The following is a 23,300-nucleotide window of genomic DNA, read 5'->3' as shown; positions in this document are numbered from 1 at the left end:
GCGCGAGATTCAAAGCATGTTCAGCATTTGTCATTGATATGTTTAAAATAACTACTGTATATAGTTCTCGATAACACTATCCACAATATTAGTAATTAAAATTACCGGTACTGTTTTTAAGAAAGCACGAGCTAATGACGCTGTTACAAAATGCGACTCGTAATGCACGTGGTACTGCAAATGAACTGGGAAGTTTGGCTGCACTGTCTCCGTGATCCCGTTACCAGATTTTCGTCAGCAGACGACATTTTCACGTGAGGTCCAATGAAAAGCTCCGTTCTCTTTCCCCCCCTCCGCCCCGCCATACTCAACGTGTCATCGCTGCACAGGCTACCCCTCTAACCCGCACTTTCTTCTCGCCCTGCGAACTACTTCCTGTTTAGTCGGTTCATAACCTGGCTTTTAGTATAGCAGCATGAGATGAAAAATTCTCCACCTGTTATAATTGGCATATATCAATGAATTTTTCACTAATTTTATGTCGTTTTTCGTCGTTAATAACAAGTATGAAGTTTTGTAATTCTTAATTGAAAACTTCGTTTAGGGTAGTTATTTTCCAGTGAAATTTCCTTAGAGGAAACAGAGGTTCTTGAAAGTAAATGTAACAAACTTACTTAAATATTAAATCAAGAATCTTCACAGGCTTTCGAAAAAGTAATAGATAGAATTTATATTGTGTACTGATTACACTACACTCAAATGGCTAATTTAATAGCATTTAATTAATTTGTTAATCATTATGAAAATTGTGGGCAGCAACCATCAACTAGTCTATTTCAGTCTTTACAAAAAATTACAAGAAGCTGGAAATATCAACGCATTCTATTGGACTGCTAGGCAACAAATGAACTCTTTCTCCAATGTTTGCCATTAGAAGAAAAAGAAGAAGGAGGAGGAGGAGGAGGAGGAAGAGGAGGAGATGTAGTAAATGGTAAGAGTGATCAAAAAGTATTATTACAAAATAGCAAATACCAAAGGGCATATTGACATATTTTTGTGGTAAGGTAACATTAAATATATGGAAATTGAAATTACAAAAGAAGGAAACAATTATTTTGAAATAACAAAGCAAAAAAAGATCGATCTGCTATAGCAATGCGAAATTTTGTGGAATAAACAAATATTTAAAGGAACTAAATCCGTATTTATATATGAATTGTGAGAAGTTTAATAACTTATGGTGCAGAAACTTGCAGATATAATATTAATGGGGGGGGGGGAATTGAAGTCAACAGAAATGGAATTTTTAAGAAGGTCTGCACGATGCTCTACACTAGACAGAAGTAGAAATTATATGACAAGAGGAAAAATGAACATTAAAAATTCTGTTATGCAGTTTGTAGAAACTAAACAATTACAATGGTTTGGATATGTGAAAAGGATAGTTGTAAATAGGTTACCAAAGAGGAGTTTAGAATGACTCCTTACTGGGAAGAAAAGAGGAAACCTTGCTGGAGAGTGTTAGTGGCATGGTGGAAGAGAGAGGATTACAGAATTGTGATTGAGAAGGTAGAAGTGAATGAAGAAAGAAAGGGTTTAGTTTTTTAAAAATTGGGCATAGGAAGACGTATTAATATTTAAAACTTGTATAATATGTATAGGCCTACATATGTACACAAGAGAATTTTTTTTAATGCCACGCATATTGATGTGTAGCCATTTGCGCCTCCGCCTAAATTTCTTTTTGGAAGGGAGGTGATTATGAAAAAGAATTCTGTTCTTAGGTTGGGGCACCCATTAGGTCGGATTCTGTTAGCCCAGTACGATAGAATGACATAATATGATTATGGATGTAGGCAGGATGGATGAAGATGGTGATAATGACAGCAAAATGAACCCAGCATTTGCTCTTAATGGGTTGAGGAAAAATCTTGGAAAAAAACCTCAACCAGGCAATTCGTCCCCACCAGGATCCGATTTCAGGCTCGCTAGATTCGTAATCTGACATGTTGACCACTACTCCAAAGTGATGGACTTATGGAAGAGAACCTAATAAAAAAAATTCAAGTTTAGGACATAGTGATTTTCCTGTTACTTACGTTTTATTCCTTATAACTATACGTCGGTTGTAAATTAATTATTATTAATGAATTATTGTTATTCATTTTATATTTTCCATGTAAATAAATTATTATAAACGATTATTATTTAATTGATGCTGTAAAATAACATGTTAGTACCAGTAGCAATATTAGAAAAGTGAAAGAATTCGGATCCTACAGTCGAATGCACTATCACCTTTGCTTTTTAACTTCACTCTAGAACATGCCATTAGGAAAGTTCAGGATAATAGAGAGGGTTTGGAATTGAACGGGTTACATCAGCTTCTTGTCTATGTGGATGACGTGAATATGTTAGGAGGAAATCCACAAACGATTAGGGAAAACACGAAAATTCTACTTGAAGCAAGTAAAGCGATAGGTTTGGAAGTAAATCCCGAAAAGACAAAGTATATGATTAGGTCTCGTGACCAGAATATTGTACGAAATGGAACTATAAAAATTGGAGATTTATCCTTCGAAGAGGTGGAAAAATTCAAATATCTTGGAGCAACAGTAACAAATATAAATGACACTCGGGAGAAAATTAAACGCAGAATAAATATGGGAAATGCGCATTATTATTTGGTTGAAAAGCTTTTGTCATCTAGTCTACTGTAAAAAATCTGACAGTTAGAATTTATAAAACAGTTATATTACCGGTTGTTATGCATGGTTGTGAAACATGGACTCTCACTTTGAGAGGGAAAAAGAGATTAAGGGTGTTTAAGAATAAGATTCTTAGGAAAATCCTATTTGGGGCTAAGAGGAATGAAGTTACAGGAGAATGGAGAAAGTAACACAACGCAGAACTGCACGCACTGTATTCTTCATCTGACATAATAAGGAACATTAAATCCAGACGTTTGAGATGGGCAGGGCATGTAGCATGTATGGGCGAATCCAGAATTGCATATAGAATTTTAGTTGGGAGGCTGGAGGGAAAAAGACCTTTGAGGAGGCCAAAACTTAAATGGAGGATATTATTAAAATGGATTTGAGGGAGGTGGGATATGATGGTAGGGACTAGATTAATCTTGCTCTGGATAGGGACCAATGTTGGGGTTTTGTGAGGGTGGCAATGAACCTCTGGGTTCTCTAAAAGTCATTTATAAGTTCTGTAAGTATTAAATTTTGTGTATTACTATTATTATTTTATAGTATATTTATTAATATTATGTCGTATTATGTTCTAATACAGGGAGATTATTGTACTGCAGGACTCCACTCTGCAGCTCGCGTGGCATTTGCTGGTAGCTTATCAGCATCTCCTTGCATTTCATACTCGCTCCATTGCACATTGTAATAATCTCCCGTTAGAACATACTCATGAATATCCTTATAAAATCTTTAAAACCTAATTTTTTCACAGCTATCCAATTTTTAACAAACAAGTTAAATTTCATATTGTGTCAGCTTCATTCTATTAAAAGGTCAGTACTAGGCGGTAGATGTCTCTATAATAAAGATAGCATTGTTATAATTTGAACGTGCTGCACTATCAAGCACAGAGATTATATTATTGAAGGAGGGGTAGGAGGACTATTTTATGTCAATGTAGATTTTGTTACTCTGACAGTGAAAAATTAGAGAAGGGAAGAAAGTTGTTGTTGTTGTTTTCCAATGCCAGGCGTTTGACAATTAAGTCATTTGACCTCTTGCACTCCAATATTTTTCAAAGATATTATCATGACCAGCCACTGAAGCACAGATTTTGAGGTGTTCCGAATCCATTTCTTGGTTTGAGTTGCACAATGGGCAGTTAGGGGACTGATATATTCCAATTCTATGCAGGTGTTTGGCCAAACAATCATGGCCTGTTGCCAATCTAAATGCAGCTACAGACGATTTTCGTGGTAAATCGGGAATTAACTGTGGATTTTGATGCAGAGAGTTCCATTTTTTGCCTTGGGATTGAGTTATCAAATTTTGTTTGTTGAAGTCTAAGTATGTAGATTTAAAATCTCTTCACAGAGTAATACGTAGATTTAGTAACAGGTCTGTAAGTAGCAGTGCTGCCCTTCTTTGCTAAAGCATCCGCATTCTCGTTTCCCAGGATTCCACAATGGGATGGTATCCATTGGAATACAATTCTTTTATTGAGTGATATTGAGAGAGCATTTTAGTTATTTCTGCTGTTTGAGATGAAGGTGTGTGTTTAGAGACGATTGATAGAATAGCTGCTTTGGAGTCTGACAATATAACTGCATTCCTAAATTTATTGATGTGGCATAGAAGATTCCTGAGACATTCACTTATTGCAATGATTTCTCCATCAAAACTTGTTGTTCCATACTCAAGAAATCTATAAAGTGAGAAGAGACAGCACGTAACACCTGCACTGGCACCTTGTTCTCTGGAGATCAAGGATCCGTCGGTGTATAAATGAAGCTAGTTTTGTGGAGGGTACCTAATATTAATTGTCTCTAAAGACAATTGTTTCAGTATTTCAGTGTTTACTTCTGATTTCAGTATTTCTCTTGTTAAATTTAGATTATATTCTATATTTAATAGAGTTAAAGGGTTTGGTTTAATTTGTAAGTTTTCTTTTAAATTCGGGATATTGATTTTCTGTTTTAATTCTTGAACAATGGATATGAAACTTTTTTGAGTTTTCAATCTACAGAGAGGACTGTATGAATGCCAATTGTTTCCTGGTAATCTGATAAGTTTTTCATATTGAATCAGTGCTTTTTCTTCTATTGTCATTTTGATGAAGGGAAGAAAGTTCAAGTAGACGGGCATACGCAAGAGGGAGGGTTACCAGATTTGAATCCTCCTTGAAGGGAAGAAAGTTCAAGTAGACAGGGACGTACGCAAGACGGAGGGTTACCAGATTTGAATCCACCTTGAAGGGAAGAAAGTTCAAGGAGGATTCAAATCTGGTAACCCTCCCTCTTGCGTACGCCCCTGTCTACACAGATTCAAAATCTCAAATATAGGACAATAAAAGTTTTATGGTGTAGAAGAAAATATATTAAATGGAGAGCATCTGTGGACTTGTGAAGAACTCAACAAAGGGAAACAGAAGAACGAAGTATTTGTTGAGCAATATAGGGAAGTTAGAGAGCTTGTGATGCAAATCAAATTAGAGATCAACCAATCAACATTTATGTAGGCCTACATATTTGAAGAAAATATTTTCAGATTTAGGGCATTCTTGGTCTGTGTATACTTTTTAATAACAGCATTTCATATTGCAAAATATTTCATAAACTATATTGCTGGTAACTTAATAAATGTAGGCAATATTTAGAGTCACAATCTCCATTCTATAAAAAGATTACCGATACCTTTTCAAGTTTTCCATACATTTTAATACCTACACGTTTATTCGGAAACTAATGTTTCTATTATAATAAATACGATCGAAAAATAAGAAGAGAGACACACATCTACTAATTCACAACAGAGAAACTTAAGTTTGCTCACCTGGGGCATCTCCCAGCCAGATTATTGCCCTCCTCACACTCTGACGAGGCTCGCTCTGCATCAGACTCCTCGTGGTTGCTCACTAGTCTGCTGGACCTCTGCAACATAAATAATGATAAATTAGACTACAGAAGTGTAAGCTCCAATACTTGTTTTTTAAGAGCATCAACATATTTAATAAGCTAACACTGGAGGCGAGAAAAGTACCAATAAATATAATATTCATCTTACGATGTTTGGTGACGTATACACGTCCGTTGATGTGACATATTAATGAATTTAAATACCGGTACTATTATAGTCACAATCATGCCATGGTATGAAAGAAAAATTTCACAACCTCGAGCGGGAATCGAACCTGCGACTTCCTGTTCTCCAGTCAGGCGCTCTACCACTGAGCTATCGAGTTCGTCTCATGCCAAGGGCTTGGAATTATCCTTTCATACTGGCGACTCTGTTATAGCGTCTGATCTAGTCAGCACTGCTTATGGCTTGAAAGAAACTTTACAAATGTAAGACGAATATTACATTTGTAAAGTTTCTTTCAAGCCATAAGCAGTGCTGACTAGATCAGACGCTATGGACAGTACTCTATAACAGAGTCGCCAGTATGAAAGGATAATTCCAAGGCTTTGGCATGAGACAAACTCGATAGCTCAACGGTAGAGCGCCTGACTGGAGAACAGGAAGTCGCAGGTTCGATTCCCGCTCGAGGTTGTGAAATTTTTCTTTCATACCATGGCATTATTGTGACTATAATAGTATTTAAATTCATTACCAATAAATAGATTTAAGTCATGTGTTTCCTGAATAGACTTTTCTACCCAATAAATGAATTAATTGAATATTGTATTTTAGAAATATAACCCTTTATATTTTAATTTTTTTTTTGTTTTTGTATAAATGTGCTAATTTGTATCATATTCTATTTATTTGCCTATGATTGCTTACATTTTTCTTTATTTATCTATGTTTATTTGTTTGTGAATGTGTAAGTGTAGCTATGTGTGCGTGTGTATATTATCTAATCTGACGATGTCATATCCAGGCTTCGTATAGGCCTACTGGTTTCTGACAAATAATAATAATAATAATAATAATAATAATAATAATAATAATAATTATTATTATTATTATTATTATTATTATTATTAAGCTATCGGCATAGCTAAGTCAGCTAAGGTGCTTGCCTGCCGATTCGAAGTTGCGTTCGGGCGCGGGTTCGATTCCCGCTTGGGCTGATTACCTGGTTGGGTTTCTCCGAGGTTTTCCCTAACCAAAAGGCAAATGTCAGGAAATCTATGGCGAATCCTCGGCCTCATCTCGCCAAATATCATCTCGCTATCACCAATTCCATCGACGCTAAATAACCTCGTAGTTGATACAGCATCATTAAATAACCAAGTAAAAAATTATTATTATTATTATTATTATTATTATTATTATTATTATTATTATTATTATTATTATTACTGATAGGAAGAGGGAAAGGAATTTATTGGGTCACGGCTGAGAAGAAACTCAGGATGTACTGGAAGGAATGGTGAACGGGAGAAGAGTTCAGGGCAGAAGAAGATATCAGATGATAGACGACATTAACATATATGGATCATATGAGGAGACAAAGAGGAAGATTGAAAATAGGAAAGATTGGAGAAAGCTGCATTTGCAATGAAAGACCTACAGAACATTGAATGAATAAACTACCATTACCACTACCACTACCACTACCACTACCACTACTACTACTACTATTATTATTATTAATAGTATTAGTATATTCACTCCTTGGCATTTGAAACACTAGTAACTCCTTGGCATTTGAAACACTAGTACAGTATACATTAGGACAGCAGACTTAGAATCACCACTTTTCTATATGATATGAAATACCTAGTTTTCTTCTCTCAGTGAGACTTTATTTTTCATTGCAGTAATTTTTTCCGCTCAGGAAAACTGCTTCTAGATTTGCTTTCACAGAAGTTCTAAAAGCATTACTTATATTTCTTTTCATAGAAGCATTATATCCTATCAAGTATATGCATCATATATACACTTTTAACTAGTTACACCTAAATAAATATTACAGCTATATTCTTCTTATAACCAGTGTCATTTGAAATTCACAAACTCCAAAGATACTCAGTGTGAGCAGTTTCTCGAAGCTGCGGTAATTCTCACCTTCAATTCAGTGGTACAAGTGACACAAATACTCCTTCACATAGCATCATTAAAAAAGAAGTAACATGGAGTGATATATATAGCACTTCCATTCCTGCTTAGCGCATGATGTCATACCTTCACGCCCACTAGCTGATAACGAGAGGCATGACAGAGAGGTTCGCCATTTAAACTTTAAGACTGACCTGAAATATGACAACGAAGTACGAATACAACAATGCTACATTACACTATCTACAGTAAATAGTATTTCACAGGAGCAGAACCTTACTCTTGTCACTGTTATCGTCATCTAGTATTAGAACCTTAACTCCATTCTGTCCCCAGGAAGTGTTACAGTGGTTTTCCTGAACATCCAGTGTACTTACTCATTACTGGACTCTGAAAATGATCCCCTTGGCAATCTATACATCTCTGTGTGTGGTTCAACATGTTCTGGTACACATTTGGATACTTCGATACACTGAATGGGACTGACTTTGTTTTCCTAGAGTTCATTCAACATGTGTGGGATGTTGGCAAACACCTTCCCCTTCAAAGTGCCTCAGAGATAAAAATCAGAAGTTGATAAGTACGGAGAACGCGGTGGCCACAAATCCTTGCTTACTGTCCATTCTTCATTGAATTCATCGCGAATTCTCGCGAGAGACGCCCTCAACATGTGACATGTTGCTCTGTCCTGTTGAAAGAAGGTTTACGTCTGCTCCATAGGGGGTGAGTTGTGCGCAAAACTGTTCAAAGACGTCCAGGTAGACTTCAAAAGTGACAGTTGTAACGAAAAATGTTGGGTCCATAATCCGTAAACCTGGTATCGCACATCAAACACCAATTTTGAGATCATGCAGTAGTTCTTGGTGAATCAAGAATCTCTGCAGATCAATATCTAGAGTTCTGAAAGTTCACATGCCCATACAGATGGAACTGGGCTTCGTCAATCATGAAGTAATGTAGTGGGAAGGAAGTATTTACCTGTTCACTGCTGTCCAGTGCAGTCAGCTGATTGTGCCTCTGCGCCACCACACAGGAGATGCGCGCATACACATACACCATCACAGTCAGTGGTATGAAGAAAGAGCCCATTGCAGAAAACACAACATAACCCCTGTTGTTGTTATATCGACAGTTATTGTTCTTATGATGGTCTGGGTCATACCTGCGAGACATAAATGAAGCACCTAATAAACAAGTAGTATTTTTTAACATGTTATATTATTTACTTCGTTACTTTTTATTATTACGTTAACAATCTGTTGCCAACTGTCTTGGAAAGTTTTAAAAGGACTTACGGATATTAAATTTATGTCATTTTATTTTGCTGTAACAGACTGTTGTATTCGTCTATGGTTCAAGCAATACCATTTCTAGTTACAATACAGCGAATCCACATCGATTCCAGGCAGAGAATTGGAGATTTTACAGTATATCTTCTACAGGAACTGGGGATATTGTCTGTCCTATTGTAGAAATGTGTAAATTTTGCATTTTCAGTGCAGTTTGTCACACATTCGATGCCAATAAAAATAACTGGACTAAGCTTCGGACTAAATTGAAATATTACAGCAAAAATATTTAGGGAACATACACCATTCCCTTTTGCTGCTGGCGAAATATTACTATTTATATTCATAAGAAAACATGTTTAGTGTTATTGAAGCAGTTTAAAACGATGTGTGTGAATGTTGTAAATTAATGGAGGTGTTTTCAGGTCACGCAAAAAACTCAATGTCAAGAATTTAAATAAATGTTGTATTAAACACAAACATATTTTCATTGATTTAAAAGACATGAAATGCTTGGTCTGAATATCTTATATACTAATAACATAGGCTAATTAAATGTGAATATCTGAGGAAAAATTTCCTTCTTCCCTAAAAAAGGTAGAAATCCCTTGGATAGCATGAAACGTATGTTATGGTATGTAATTAAGTTCACAGGTTTTAGGTCTTAGTCTTACCACACAGTGTCTGTCACGCACATTACAAATGTAACCAAACTTATTGTTACTAAAATTTAATGTTTGTTATAATAATAACCAGGGAAAGGATTTATATGTAAATACATATTTACTTATAAAGCTAATATAATTTATATTTTGCATTATCTTTATGTTTCACAATGTGTAGGGTTGAAAAATCCTACTTTTATTTTCCATATTTTTCCATATTTTAGAGTTTAGTACATATTTTCGTTAATTTCCATATATTTTCCATATTTCATATAAAACAGTCCATATTATATTAGGTTTAACAATAAAACAAAACAAAATTCCATTAACTTTTAAAAATACATTTCAACAATAGAGATTTAAACACATGTTCAGTAATCCCTTTAACATCAGAGTTATTTGAAAATTAGCAGTCCTATCAACAATGGGAAAGTAAGTTACAAAACTGTATTAATTTAATTTAAAATTTTTAACAGACTTCAGTTGTGCAGCTCAACAGTTAAATGCCAGTCAGAGTACACATAGGTTCAGTTTTGTAAATCATACTATAAAGACGGTAAATATGCCAAAAGTACGTCATTCAGTCAATTTAAAATCAAAACTAACAAGTTACATTTCAGAATTTAAAGAAGATGGTTTATCAACTGACAATAAAATATTATTTTGTAATTTGTGTCAGTGTGCAGTATCATCTACACAAAAGTTCCTGGTGCAACAACACATTACAACTAGTAAACATCAGGCCAACAAACAACTAAATTCCAAGCAGAGACAATTGTTTTTAACACAACCAACAACATCGAATGTAAGATCTGAGTTTAACATCGACCTGTGCCGTTCTCTCATCTCTGCTGATATTCCTCTCTACAAACTAAAGAATAAGGTCTTCAGGGAATTCCTTGAAAAATATACTCAACATACAATCCCGGATGAGTCAACACTTAGGAAGACGTATGCTCCATCCATCTACGATGAGACAATACAGAAGATAAGAGATGAAATTAAAGATAGTTCAATTTGGGTTTCCATTGATGAGACTCCCGACAAAGAAGGTAGACTTGTTGGTAATGTAGTTATCGGTTTGTTAAGTGAACAATATTCTGAACGAATTCTTTTACATTGTGATGTTCTAGAAAAGTGCAATAACAAAACTATAGTTAAACTGTTCAACGAAGCTATGGGTATCCTGTGGCCAAAGGGTATTATGTACGATAATGTGTTATTCTTTATTAGCGATGCTGCCCCTTATATGGTCAAAGCTGGACAAGCATTATCTGTTGTATATCCTAAATTGACTCATTTTACTTGTGTGGCGCATGCATTTCATCGTGTGGCAGAAGTGGTCAGAGACAATTTCCCTAAAGTAGATTTGTTGATTTCATCAGTGAAAAAAGTATTTCTCAAAGCTCCCAGTAGAGTTAACGTGTTGAAAGAAATGTACCCTGAAATTCCATTGCCACCAAAGCCAATTTTAACTAGATGGGGTACATGGCTAGAAGCAGTTGAATATTATGCCGAACATATAGACTCTATTAACAATGTTCTCCTTGCATTGGACTCTGAAGATGCAGTCTCAATTGATACTGCGAAAACAGTTACCTGTGACATAAGTGTGAAGAATGACTTAGCTCACATTCAGCATACATTTTCATGCATCATAAAAACGCTCAAAAGTCTCCAAAATAGGCACCTTTCACTATCTGAAAGTTTTGAAATTATAAATAGTACTGTGGAACAACTGAATCGTGGTAGAGGTAAAGTTGCAGATGCAGTAAGAGCTAAGGTGGACACTGTACTTTCAAAAAACCCTGGATATGAAGAACTACAAAAGGTTGTTGCTGTGATGAGTGGTGAATCAACAGTGAAGATTAACTTGGACTTATCCCCAGCAGACATTGTGAAATTGAATTATGTACCAGTTACTTCTTGTGACGTCGAACGCTCTTTTAGTCAGTATAAATCTATCCTCAGAGACAATAGAAGAAGATTCACTTTTCAGCACTTGAAAGAAATGTTTGTAACCTATTGTTATGGTAACAGACAATAAAAATTGTGTTTTGTTGAAACTACATTGGAAGATAAGGTACGTCCATTATATTTTTTGTTTAGTTTGATTAAAATGTACCAATATTTAACGTACATAGTCATTTTTTTATAATTTTAAGTCCATATTTAATTCCATATTTTGGTAAAAATCCATATTTAATTCCATATTTTGGTAAAAATAACTACATATATATTTACATATTTCATATATTTTTAGTCCATATAAATCCGTTCCCTGATAATAACTAAGAGGGTATTTATAACATTTTCTTTAATAGTTTGCACATTTACAGTTAATGTAGATACATTATTATTTACAGTTACTACATCTTGTAAAATAGTTTTGTTGATCCTTTTTACGTTGTCTACACTCCCTCACACATTATTTTACAAATGATTGGTTGACTGACAAACTTACTCGTGTTAAATTACATAAGCAACTGTGGCTTACAGCTGTTTCGGTGCTTCTTCACACCATCCTCAGAGCCTACTAGTGTTGAACACTTTTCAAACGCAAACGCACCCCACAACAGGCAGCGAAGTTCGAGATTACGCTGAGATCTGGTCACTTTTCAACACACAAACGCACCCCCACAACAGGTAGTGAAGTTCGAGATGACGCCGAGATCTAGTAGCTCTGAGGATGGTGTGAAGAAGCACCGAAACACCTGTAAGCCACAGATGCTTATATAATTTAACACGAGTAAGTTTGCCATTCAACCAATCATTTATATATGTGTTAAAAGTAGTGTACGCAAGATTCAAGATGAATTATTTTACATTCTTTTTGGCACGTGAAGATTTTACTTTAATTATAATGTTGTCTTTTTCCCTTGCATGTAGCTACCATGATTAAGACTTTTTCGCTTTCATAACAAAGTAATACTGACTCTTGTAAAAGTTACAAATTTCAATCTCCATATTTACATATATAATGAAGTCTTCTATTTGTTTTAATTTTGAGCACTACTTAACCTTTCTTGTATAAGTGGACTCGTCTGACTTACACTTGCAAGGACAACTGTTATCTTATCAGAGAAAGACAGGCTAACGAGAAAGACAGGCTAACGAGAAAGACAGGCTACGGAGCGACATCACATTCTTAGTCTTAACATGATCAACATTGAACAAGTTTATATATAAATGCACGTTTAACATGAGTTTAATATAGCAATTCCTTTATTTTTTAGAACCTTAAACATGTATTTATATTAGGTGATTGTCACGATGGCCATAACTCATGTGACTCCGATTTGCACCATAATCTCTTATCAGAGTATGAAATCATTATTTCCTTTTATACACATTTCAATTGTAAACTGCCATCTATCAGCTGATATAATAACGAAAACGATGGTGCTGTCCAAATAATAATCTTTGGAACTTCATCTTACATTATCCTGCATCGAAGTGTTACATATTTTCCCTGTTTGTAGGTCGAATATATATGTTACCCATACTATACAACTTGATTACCAGTACACAACTTTTAACACTACATCACTATGTTACCGTTAAAACCCGAAATCCGTCAAAACCGGTTTTAACTAGTAAAAACTAGTTACAGAGAGAAAGTGAGTTTTTGTAAGATCTAGAATCAATGATAGGTTAGATTTGGTTTGTTTAGGTTTTTGTTTGGTAAAAGCCTAAAAAAGAAACAAAAACCTAAACAAACCAAACCTAACCAGTCACTGATTCTAGATCTTACGAAAATTCGCTTTCTATCTACAGTATCTACATTTTAAAACTAGTTTTTACTAGTTGAAACTGGTTTTGTGGATTTCGGGTTTTAATGGTAACATATACATTACATGTTACAAGAAAGTCCTAAACTACGTTATGAAAACGTAAAACATCCTAAAAATATAATTCGAGAAAAGTACGATAATTTATTATTCAGTTCCATAAAATTCGTGGTACAGTGCCCTAGAGGCGATTGGCTAGTTCTACTTACGATAGAGTCACGTGTGGTATACAGGCCCTAATGGTTTATTTTGAGCATTTACTGGATAAAACAATTCATACTAGTAGTACTTAAAATACAATGGAAACAGGGACAAGGAAAGACGGAAGAAACGAAAGCAAATGCTATGTCCACTATGAATACCGGTAATAAATAATATACTTCGTCAAAAATTGTGATTTAGACGCAGTATACTGATCAAAGCTCCTATCGTTATGTCAGGCTGCATCAAACAAATGTAGGCCCTACTTTGGAAGACTGTGCCAAAAGTATTATGCAGGCCCATATGTGAAAGTCAAGGCAGCCTGAATAGTTGATGACAAAACATGATAGATGCAACAGAATTCAGTTGATCATACATCTTTTAGTGAATAGAAAACTAATCAAAAGTATGAGATTTCAATAGTGCTGAGTTCGATACTCACCAGCCAAAGATGGGAGGGCAAGTTATAGCAAGAGCTGCGAGCCAGACGGCGAGTATCATGAGGAGGGCGAGTCTCTTGGAGCGTCTTCTCCTCGAGTAGTTGAGGGGCTGTGTCACTGCCAAGTAGCGGTCCACGCTGATAGCACACAGGCTCAAGATGGAGGCTGTACACAGGAGCACGTCCAGCGAGATCCAGATATCGCACAGAACCCATCCCAGCTCCCACGTCCCTGTAAGATGGTAGTTCTTATGTCACACTCAGTTAATGTACAGTCGAATTTGGATTATTTTCGTTAATTCCTTCCAGAATACTGCTACGATTCTGCTTACTTTGTATTGTATATATTTGTACTCGTATAGTTTTGGCCGATGAATTTTACATGCTTTAAATTGAATATTAATCTGTATAGCTCTATTGATAAATTGTTTGTGTTTGTAATTTAAAGTAGTTTGCATGATATGTATTATCAATTTCTGTATATCACAACTGATTGAATTGTTTATGCCTTAAATTTAATTAACTTGTTTTGTATTATACATATAGTTTAACTGATGAATGATGGTTTGCGTTTGTAAATTTAATAATCTGATTGGCTAGGTATTGTATATTTTTAGTACAGCCATCGTTGTAGCTCAGTTGGCAGACTCGCTGGGCTGCTGATTCAGAGCTGCGTTCGGGCTTGGGTTGGATCCCCCTTTGGTGGTTTCTTCCGAGGTTTTCCCCAGCCGTGGGACTGAAGCCGGATGGTCTATGGCGAGTCCTTGGCATCAACCCCTTTGATTTGATTACCCCCCTTTGATTTGATTACCTGGTTGGGTTTTTCCGAGGTTTTCCCCAACCAAAAGGCAAATGCCGGGTAATCTTTTGGCAAATCCTCGGACCTCACCTCATTTCACTACATCTCGCCAAAATATTGTAAAAATTGCACAAAATTGTAGAAAATTATTAAATTGTAAAACTGTAAAAATTTGTAAAAATTGTAATTGTAATATTGTAAAATTTTGACTTGTTTCACATCTTAAAGCTTCATTGCTCATGTAAGATCTATGGAATAAAATAAATGAATGAATGAATGAATATGTCATAAATGGAATCATTTAAACTCGTTCAGAAAATTCAACCTAGTTACTTATAAACACATTTTTTATGGGTTATGTTATAACTGTGAACAAAATTATACATTACGGGTACAGGAAATGCCGTCCCACTTGGTCGGCAGTCATTTGTACAGACCCAGAAACAAAATTTGGGCCACCTAGGGTTACCATGAGAAGAATTTCTATAGGAGGACATGGAATCTAAAATAAGAGGACATTGCTGAAAAAAGGAGGATTTTTTAAAAACTGGTATGAACAAGATTAAAGATAAAAACAATGGCTCACCTTAGTCAGTTTTCTCATTAGTATTACATCTGTACCCTACTTATTGGTGCAGCCCACTTTGTGCACAAGAGCCTGAAGAGACAAACTTATATCTTGTAACAAATAACTACTGAACTGTTCACAGAACATGTCCTTGAAATTATATTTCACCATGATGATACCTCTGACTGTCTCCGTTAGCATACAATTTCGTTCTTTTGTCCACTGAGCAGATATTAGGGAACATACTTTCTCAACACTTCTATTGTGGCTTTTTTTTATCGAATGTAATAAACCCTATTTCACCCCGAGGTATATTAGGGTTATAGTTAGCATCAAAATACATATTTTATAACCAATAAACAATAGTAAAGTGATAATACAAAATAGTGATCGCAGTTACAAATCACATGAATTATGTAGAAGTATGCACATTAGTGAAAGAATGTCTCCCTATTAGAGATTAATTAGATGTTCCATCGTGACTTGGGATAAATAAATAGAATTGATATATTTTTAAGATTTCTGAGAAAGTTTCAGTGCTCGCAGAACTATTGGAATTGAAGAATTTGCACCATTGTTTATCTAAACTTAAAATCTTTGTCAAAATTAACTTGATTGGCATATCTTTGTACATTGTAGAATAAAATTGATAAAATAGCTTAGAATCATGAATAGTGACATTTTTAGAATGTAAGAATTCAATGCATGTCAATAGATCATCATATTTTATGTTTTTTTATGTGCTCCATCTTCAACCATTGAAAGCAGTTAAATTCTTTCATAGGTTTTCACCATTTGTTTAGATATTTTATGCATAATATCGCACATTATTCAATATTTATATTAATTCTAGTTGAAATGCGAAATACCGGACATTTCACATTTTTTTAAAATGGCTGCTGGACAGGATAAAATGATTAAAAAAGAGGACATGTTCTCCTTTCGCCAGTTGGATGGTAACCCTAGGGCCACCTGAATATTCCAAGTTCCAGTTATAACATACTGCACATGCAGATGGCCCATATTGTGTTTCTGAGTCTGTACTAGACCTTATACTATCATGAAATATGAAACCACATTATTTTGTGTCGAAAAATGGAACAATATATTATTCTTCATGATCTTATACAATAATAACGTTTGCACATTAAAATTATGAATTTTAACTCAAAGTTTACAATTTTTCACATTTTGGTTTTATGCAGGCATTGACCTCTATGCAGATGACATCGTACTATCGTCAGGAGAGAAGGAAGACCTTTAGAGACCTGTGAACAATGTGTCAAAATCGGCAAGTGAAAAAGTCATAAAGATGAAATAACCTACAATGGAGACAAGATCTGCAGGAAGAATTACTTTCGATATCTTGGAATAATACTGCAGTCATCAAAGAAATAACAGCTGCAGCCGTCAGAAGTATGAAAGATATTAAAAAAGTCAATTATACTTGAGGACTTAGATGAGATTTTTCGAAGCAAAAGTAGCCCATGCATGATATACAGATTAGGTAGAGCTAATTTGGGAGCACCTAACCTCAAAAGCAGTCAGAGAAAAATGAACGCCTGAAAGGGTAATACTTGAATAAGGTCCTTTCAGTCTCAAAATACACCACTAATAGACTGTACTTAAGAGACTTGCGACTGAAACTATCATTACCGTAGGTACACAGTCAACTTAGGAAAAGTAACACGAGACAGAAAGAGAGAGCGGAAATAGATCCAGTCTTCTATGCTACGTGGACAGAAACTGAAGGAAAGCCAATTTCGACCTAAGGCCGGGCGCAAACGGATCCATTAGCCACCGCTGCTTTTTTTTTTTTTATTATTTTAGTAGGTTATTTTACGACGCTTTATCAACATCTCAGGTTATTTAGCGTCTGAATGAGATGAAAGTGATAATGACGGTGAAATGAGTCCGGGTTCCAACACCGAAAGTTACCCAGCACTTGCTCATGTTGGGTTGAGGGAAAACCCCGGAAAAAACCTCAACCAGGTAACTTGCCCCAACCGGGAATCGAACCCGGGCCACCTGGGTACGCGGCTAGACGTGCTAACCGTTACTCAACAGGTGTGGACTGCCACCGCTGCTACCTGTGATTAAACATGACCACTGACAGCCAGTAACCACCGCCATCGATGGCGGCTACTTGTAACTAAAATAATACGACCACTAGTGGTCCCCACTTTATGCAGAGATTTTCTCCAACTGCGCGTAAGTAGCAAAATGGACTCCGATATGGAAGCATTTGTCGCAATACTAATAATAATACGACAACGCCGACGTAAACGACGACAAAGACAGCGTCTTTTTGGGTAGGCCTACGTCCAACGTTGAGAAGTCGCAACGAACACGGCCATTTTGCTACGCTTTTCGAGGAGGTAAAGAGGCACGAAGATATATATATATATGTATATATATATATATATATATATATATATATATATATATATATATATATATATATATATTTTAAGTATTTTCAAGTGAGTTTGATAACATTCCATGAATTATTATGTGAGATAGTGGATGGGGAGCTAGGAATGACGTGGCGGACGCGAGTGGCTGCATTTACACGAGATAAATGGTGATCGAACGCAGCCACAAGCAGCGAGACACGGCCGCTACTGTAGGCCTAGTGTGCGACCACTATGAACGCCGTGTCTGCGCTGAGTCTATTAAAACTGCATACAAAATACATACAGCACACAGTGTGCAATTTTCCCAATCTAGGTGGACAAAAATCAAATTTCGACTTGTTAAGTTAAGCATAAGTGAACAGGAATTCATGTTCTTTAACATTTGGAGAATGCTGTGAGAAATAGCTTGCCTGGCCACTTGACGCCCATTGATCTTCCTCTGGGACTTTGTGACAAGTGTTGTGTACCAATTAGATGTTATTATTGTATATTGTAATTTATGCGTCTACATTTATTAGGCCTATGTAGATATCGAATTCGCTCCTGAGCACGAGAACACTCTCTTTTAGGGGAGTGCTAGAATGATGTAAATTTACAATTTATTTGTATTGTATTTTTCTGACAATAAACATTATTATTATTATTATTATTATTATTATTATTATTATTATTATTTGAAATTAATCTTTCCCAATCCATTATACGCGTCGAAATGAATAGCAGTAGACGAATAGCACGTGGGGAAGTTCTACGGGGAAGCATGCGCAGTAAAGACATTTAGGTCGCTGTTAGCTGGAAAAATGAAGGGATCCATTCTACCAGCTACCAGCGGGCTAATAGGTTAGGTAGCAATCGACCAGGCATTCCTTCCGACTAGGCTACCAGCTACCAAACAGGCTCCGTCTTGCACGTGCCCTTAGGTTTTAATCGCTCTGTGCATTGTTATACATACCCATGAGATTGTAGGCAACTGCTGGAGGCATGACGAAAATCCCAACCAACCAATCAGCAACTGCTAGAGACATGACAAAACAATTTGTGACTGTTCGAAGTCTTCGTGTTGTTATTACTGCTACTATGATGAGAGTGTTGCCAACCTGCAACAGAGATCAAACAGCGCCATATATTATGCTGATTTCGATCACTGGAGTTTCACAATTCAAGTCAACGATTAACGACCGATTGATTAATTGCTGATTGACATTGTCGGTCATAATTTTCAACTTTTGTCTGCTATACAAAGACTAACATATCCGTTACTATAGTGTATTGAATTACATATTGTTAAAACTGTTATCTGTGTTATGAAGTTATTAGACATAATACTGTAGAGGCCTACGATTTTTTTACTCTGGGCGTAACATAAAGTAAGTAGTCCTACTCAGTAAATGTAAATACTTCCAATTAGGCCTACCTTGACTGCAAAGAAATTACATGAAAAATATGGATATGACAGAAAAGTTGATCAAGTGTGCTATAAATACTGTAGTCTACATTCGGAATAATTAAAATACCGATATGTATAAAAATAACAACTAAAAATGCAAGTTGAAAATTTATAAAATGACGCTCTCAATTTTTTCAAAGAAATGGAATAAAATAAATAAATGAATGTGTCCTGTACTAACCTTCATAATAGATATTCACTGAAGAGCGGATTGTGAGCAGAAGCTGTGGCCACCGCGGTCACCAGATTTGTCGACACGCGACTTTTATTTATGGGATACTTGAAGGGGATAGTGTACAAACAGAATCTCCATACTAGCCTATTGATGAACTGAAGAATAACATCCGCACTATCATTCGTGAGGAATTGGCACGTGTCTATATGAACCTGTTAAGATGTGCACAGAAGTGTCTAGATGTTGGTGGAGGGCACTTTGAACATCTATTATGAAGGTTAGTACAGGACTCACTCACTCACTCTCTCACTCACTCACTCACTCACTCACTCACTCACTCACTCACTCACTCACTCACTCATTTTATTCAATTTCTTTGAAAAAAGTTTATTTCAAATCAAATGAGATGAGATGGGCCGGTTTTATCTGCCAAACACTGTAGTAAAGATAGCTCCTTCACATGCCATGAAGACACATTGGAACATGGACGTAGAGCCCCACGCTTTCTTGACCTCGGCACTAGGCTGAGGTGATGTGGTCGGCACCATGCTCCGACCACGTTTTACCCCCGAGAAAAACCCGGTACTCAGTTTGATAGGAGGCTGAGTTATCGAACACCGACTTTCCAGTCCGTAGCCAGCTGCTCTAGGAGCTGAGCTACCCGCCACCTATTTCAATATAAATAAGTAAATTCTTTTGAGAATAACTAGGCTACATCTTTTCTTCGCAAGGACGTCATGTTTTTTTGTGGTTCTTGGTGCCATAATGTTTTCGAATTGCATTGGTCATTCTTCAAAGAATTAACAAGTCTTAAATCAAGTAGAACATGTTTTTATTTATTCTCAGTTTCAAGGCAATAAAAGATTTTGTATTCTAAATTATTTCACAATAAAAACGTCTAAAAAAGTATTGGCAATTCTTGAAATGTTTTGTGAAGCACTGAATTTTACGAAAATTAGATGGTGTGGAAGCAGTTTAAGGAAACACTGAAAGATGAAGACAGATATAACCAACACCTATGATAGAGAAAGGGACCGAATAATAACAGTGTTACCACTACGTTGGCGATGATATTAATGGTGCTAAAATAGGTCATACTGTAAGGTGGCGGATTTAGCAGAGAGAGGTTTTGTGTTCCAGGTTCTTTTATGCTCCTTGAATACAATTGTACAGCTTCTTAAATCCATTTATTTCCTTCTGATTATCATTCAAGTCACACACATTCATACTGACGTCATTTCAAATTCTGTCCCAATTTAGAATAATTCAATTATTACACTGCAGAACAAGGTCAAGATACTGCAATAATATAAATGAATTCAGTACAGCAAGTTAGCTAATTAATTTTTTTAGGAGTTACACTTTCTTATGTAGGAGAACTAGACCAAAATTAATAAAAATGAACAATCGTTGAACAATAGGCCTGTCATTACAAGATCGATCTATTTATCTTAAAATACGGAAAGGAGAATTTAAAATTATATTGCACTGAGAGAGAAAAAAAGTGCTTATTTTAAAATTAAGGGAAGACTCTACTGAAAATCATAAACATTTTCCAAAAAAAAATTAATTGCCTATTTCATTTCTTTAGATTGTATATTTTCATACCTCACATGGATTTAGTTCATTTCTGATGATAAATATTGACCTGAATGAAGGATGGGGAGAGCAACGGTGAATTGTTCAATGGTTGAGGTTTTTGGACTTTTTCCATTGATAATTCAGACAGGCTAGCTGTTTGTAACGATCCCCACATAGGTTTTCACCTGACGACGAAGAGAGATCCACTCTTCGAAACGTTGTGTTACAATTTTGAAAATTAATTAGCAATGGAAAAACTCCAAACAGCTGAAGCATTGATTATAAATATGTTTATTTTTTTTTTAATTAAGGCTGTAAGGAGGCGTGGCATTTAAGAATTGTCAAAATTATTTTTTTATTGAAGGATTTTTTTTACAAATTTCTAACAACAAATCTTGTAAGTTTTCGTTCTAACATTAGCTCCCTGAGGTTACTAGTTGAATGTAGCAGAGGAGAATTTTAATAGTAACTTAGGACTATGTGTTACATAAATATTAATTTTACTTTCAAATCCATTTTTTCGTAAATTTATTTTTCTTCATTCAACACCAACTTTTTTATGCCAAATATTAATCAATCTGGATGAAGAGAATAACTCTTCTCGGGTTCTCAGCCAGGTGAGTTGGAGATTAGCTTCCAACTTTCGACGGCTAGCTCTGCCATCTTCTTCATCCCTGAAGAAGATGGCAGAGCTAGCCGTCGAAAGCTTCGAAGCTAATCTCCAACTCACCTGGCTGAGAACCCGAGAAGAGTTATTCTATATCAAACGCCGGGAAAGCCTCAAGCCATACAAATCTGGATGAAATTTTTACTGCAAGTATTTATGAGGTAGCTGCATGTTTCTATGCATTAGAATTGGTGCTAGTTTATTTTATTAATATTTTTTCATGAATTATAGAAAAAAAATAACATTTTCAAAATTTAAAACAATTTTTGAAAGTGGATAAATGAGACATTTCATAAAATGAATGTATAGGAATGTGTCTCTATGTCTTGTGAATGTAACAAGAAAAGCTTAAAACTGAGGTCTACTACAAACTTGGGTTTGAAAATATTTCTAAAAACAAAATAGAAAAAAATCTAAATCTAAAGGCAAAAACATCTGGCAGTTCAAAATTTGGATTTTGTTAGTCTTTTACATAGTAAACATACTCTCATAATTTGGTTGAAAAAAGATTATGAAAGAAGTTGTCATTTTTAGTAGAGTATCCACGTAAGTCGTAAGATATTTTATTTATGTAAATACACTATCCTTTGGACTTATATACAATTATAAGTAGAGAGCATAAAAAAGTCATTCGGATGTGAAGATAACTACAACGCGAGTAGTTTGTCTCGTCAGAGGGTTGTTGTTTACGTAAGCACAGTAGGCATACTAGAGGCGCGTGCAGGTAAGAACTGTTTTCCAATGATACAGTAATTCAGAAGGTGCCTGATATTTTGTGTACTTTTCTATAAACTCTGTAAAGTGAGGATTGTCCAACGTGTTGAATGGAATATTACAACTTATCATCATTCGACACAAATCCTGGCAAAAGTCATATTTCATATAATAATATTATTATTATATTTGAGGCGGAATTTGAACTTGAACCCTTATTTTCATGTAACATAGAGCAATATTTTTCATGTGTTTCTGTGTATTACATTGATGTTCTATCGATTGTTTTGTTATCTTTTTTAATGCTCACATACAGTGATGGACAAAAGTATTCGGAAAAATGATTAATTTTTTAATTACTAGTAGGTGGAAATGTAATGAAGAGAAAAGAGAATGCTTGTGAAAATAAATAATTGTATTGTCATATGTTATAAATGTATACAGAAAATAATCAATTCATCAACCCTTCAATAAAATAAAAAAAAATTGTACGATTCGGCTACAGAAGCTTGGACAAAAGTATTCGAAAATAGACATAAAATACAAACAAAACAAATTTCAGTACTTAATTGCCCACCCTCTCCTGCGAATAACTTCTTTCAATCGTGCAGGCATGCAAGAAACTAATTTTTCAGTGATATTCTGCTCTATTTGATGTCATTCCTCTATTAGTTTCTGTTTGGGATCATTCTTGTTGGATATTCGACGTTTCCGGACTCATTTCTCAGTTCAAACCAAAAGAGTTCGATTGGATTCAAGTCAGGGGAATGGGGTGGAGTGTACAAAGTAGACAGTCCACAAACGAACAATTTCTGCGGTATGTTTTGGGTCATTATCTTGTTGAAAATAATAATCCCCTGAAATACCAAGTTTATCTGCACTCTTCTTCAGATTGTCCTGCAAA

At 35.4% G+C, this 23,300-nt stretch overlaps 1 protein-coding gene across 4 annotated transcripts in view; it reads right to left on the bottom strand.

Moving 5' to 3' along the window:
- LOC138711999 (probable G-protein coupled receptor No18) overlaps positions 1-23,300 on the bottom strand; it is a 1,860,709-nt gene that overhangs the window by 16,157 nt on the left and 1,821,252 nt on the right. For all 4 annotated transcript variants that reach the window (XM_069843351.1, XM_069843353.1, XM_069843352.1 and 1 more), the window contains 4 exons: positions 18,765-18,909; positions 14,032-14,260; positions 8,622-8,805; positions 5,472-5,569 (listed from right to left, as the gene is read on the bottom strand). In XM_069843351.1, the coding sequence (XP_069699452.1) occupies positions 5,472-5,569; positions 8,622-8,805; positions 14,032-14,260; positions 18,765-18,909 (656 nt within the window). The remainder of the gene's footprint in view (positions 1-5,471; positions 5,570-8,621; positions 8,806-14,031; positions 14,261-18,764; positions 18,910-23,300) is intronic.

The sequence above is a fragment of the Periplaneta americana genome, chromosome 13 (assembly GCF_040183065.1).
Source record: "Periplaneta americana isolate PAMFEO1 chromosome 13, P.americana_PAMFEO1_priV1, whole genome shotgun sequence".
NCBI classification, from domain to species: Eukaryota; Metazoa; Arthropoda; class Insecta; order Blattodea; family Blattidae; genus Periplaneta; species Periplaneta americana.
Note: the sequence above shows the minus strand (reverse complement) of the source record. Positions and strands in the feature narration are given on the sequence as shown.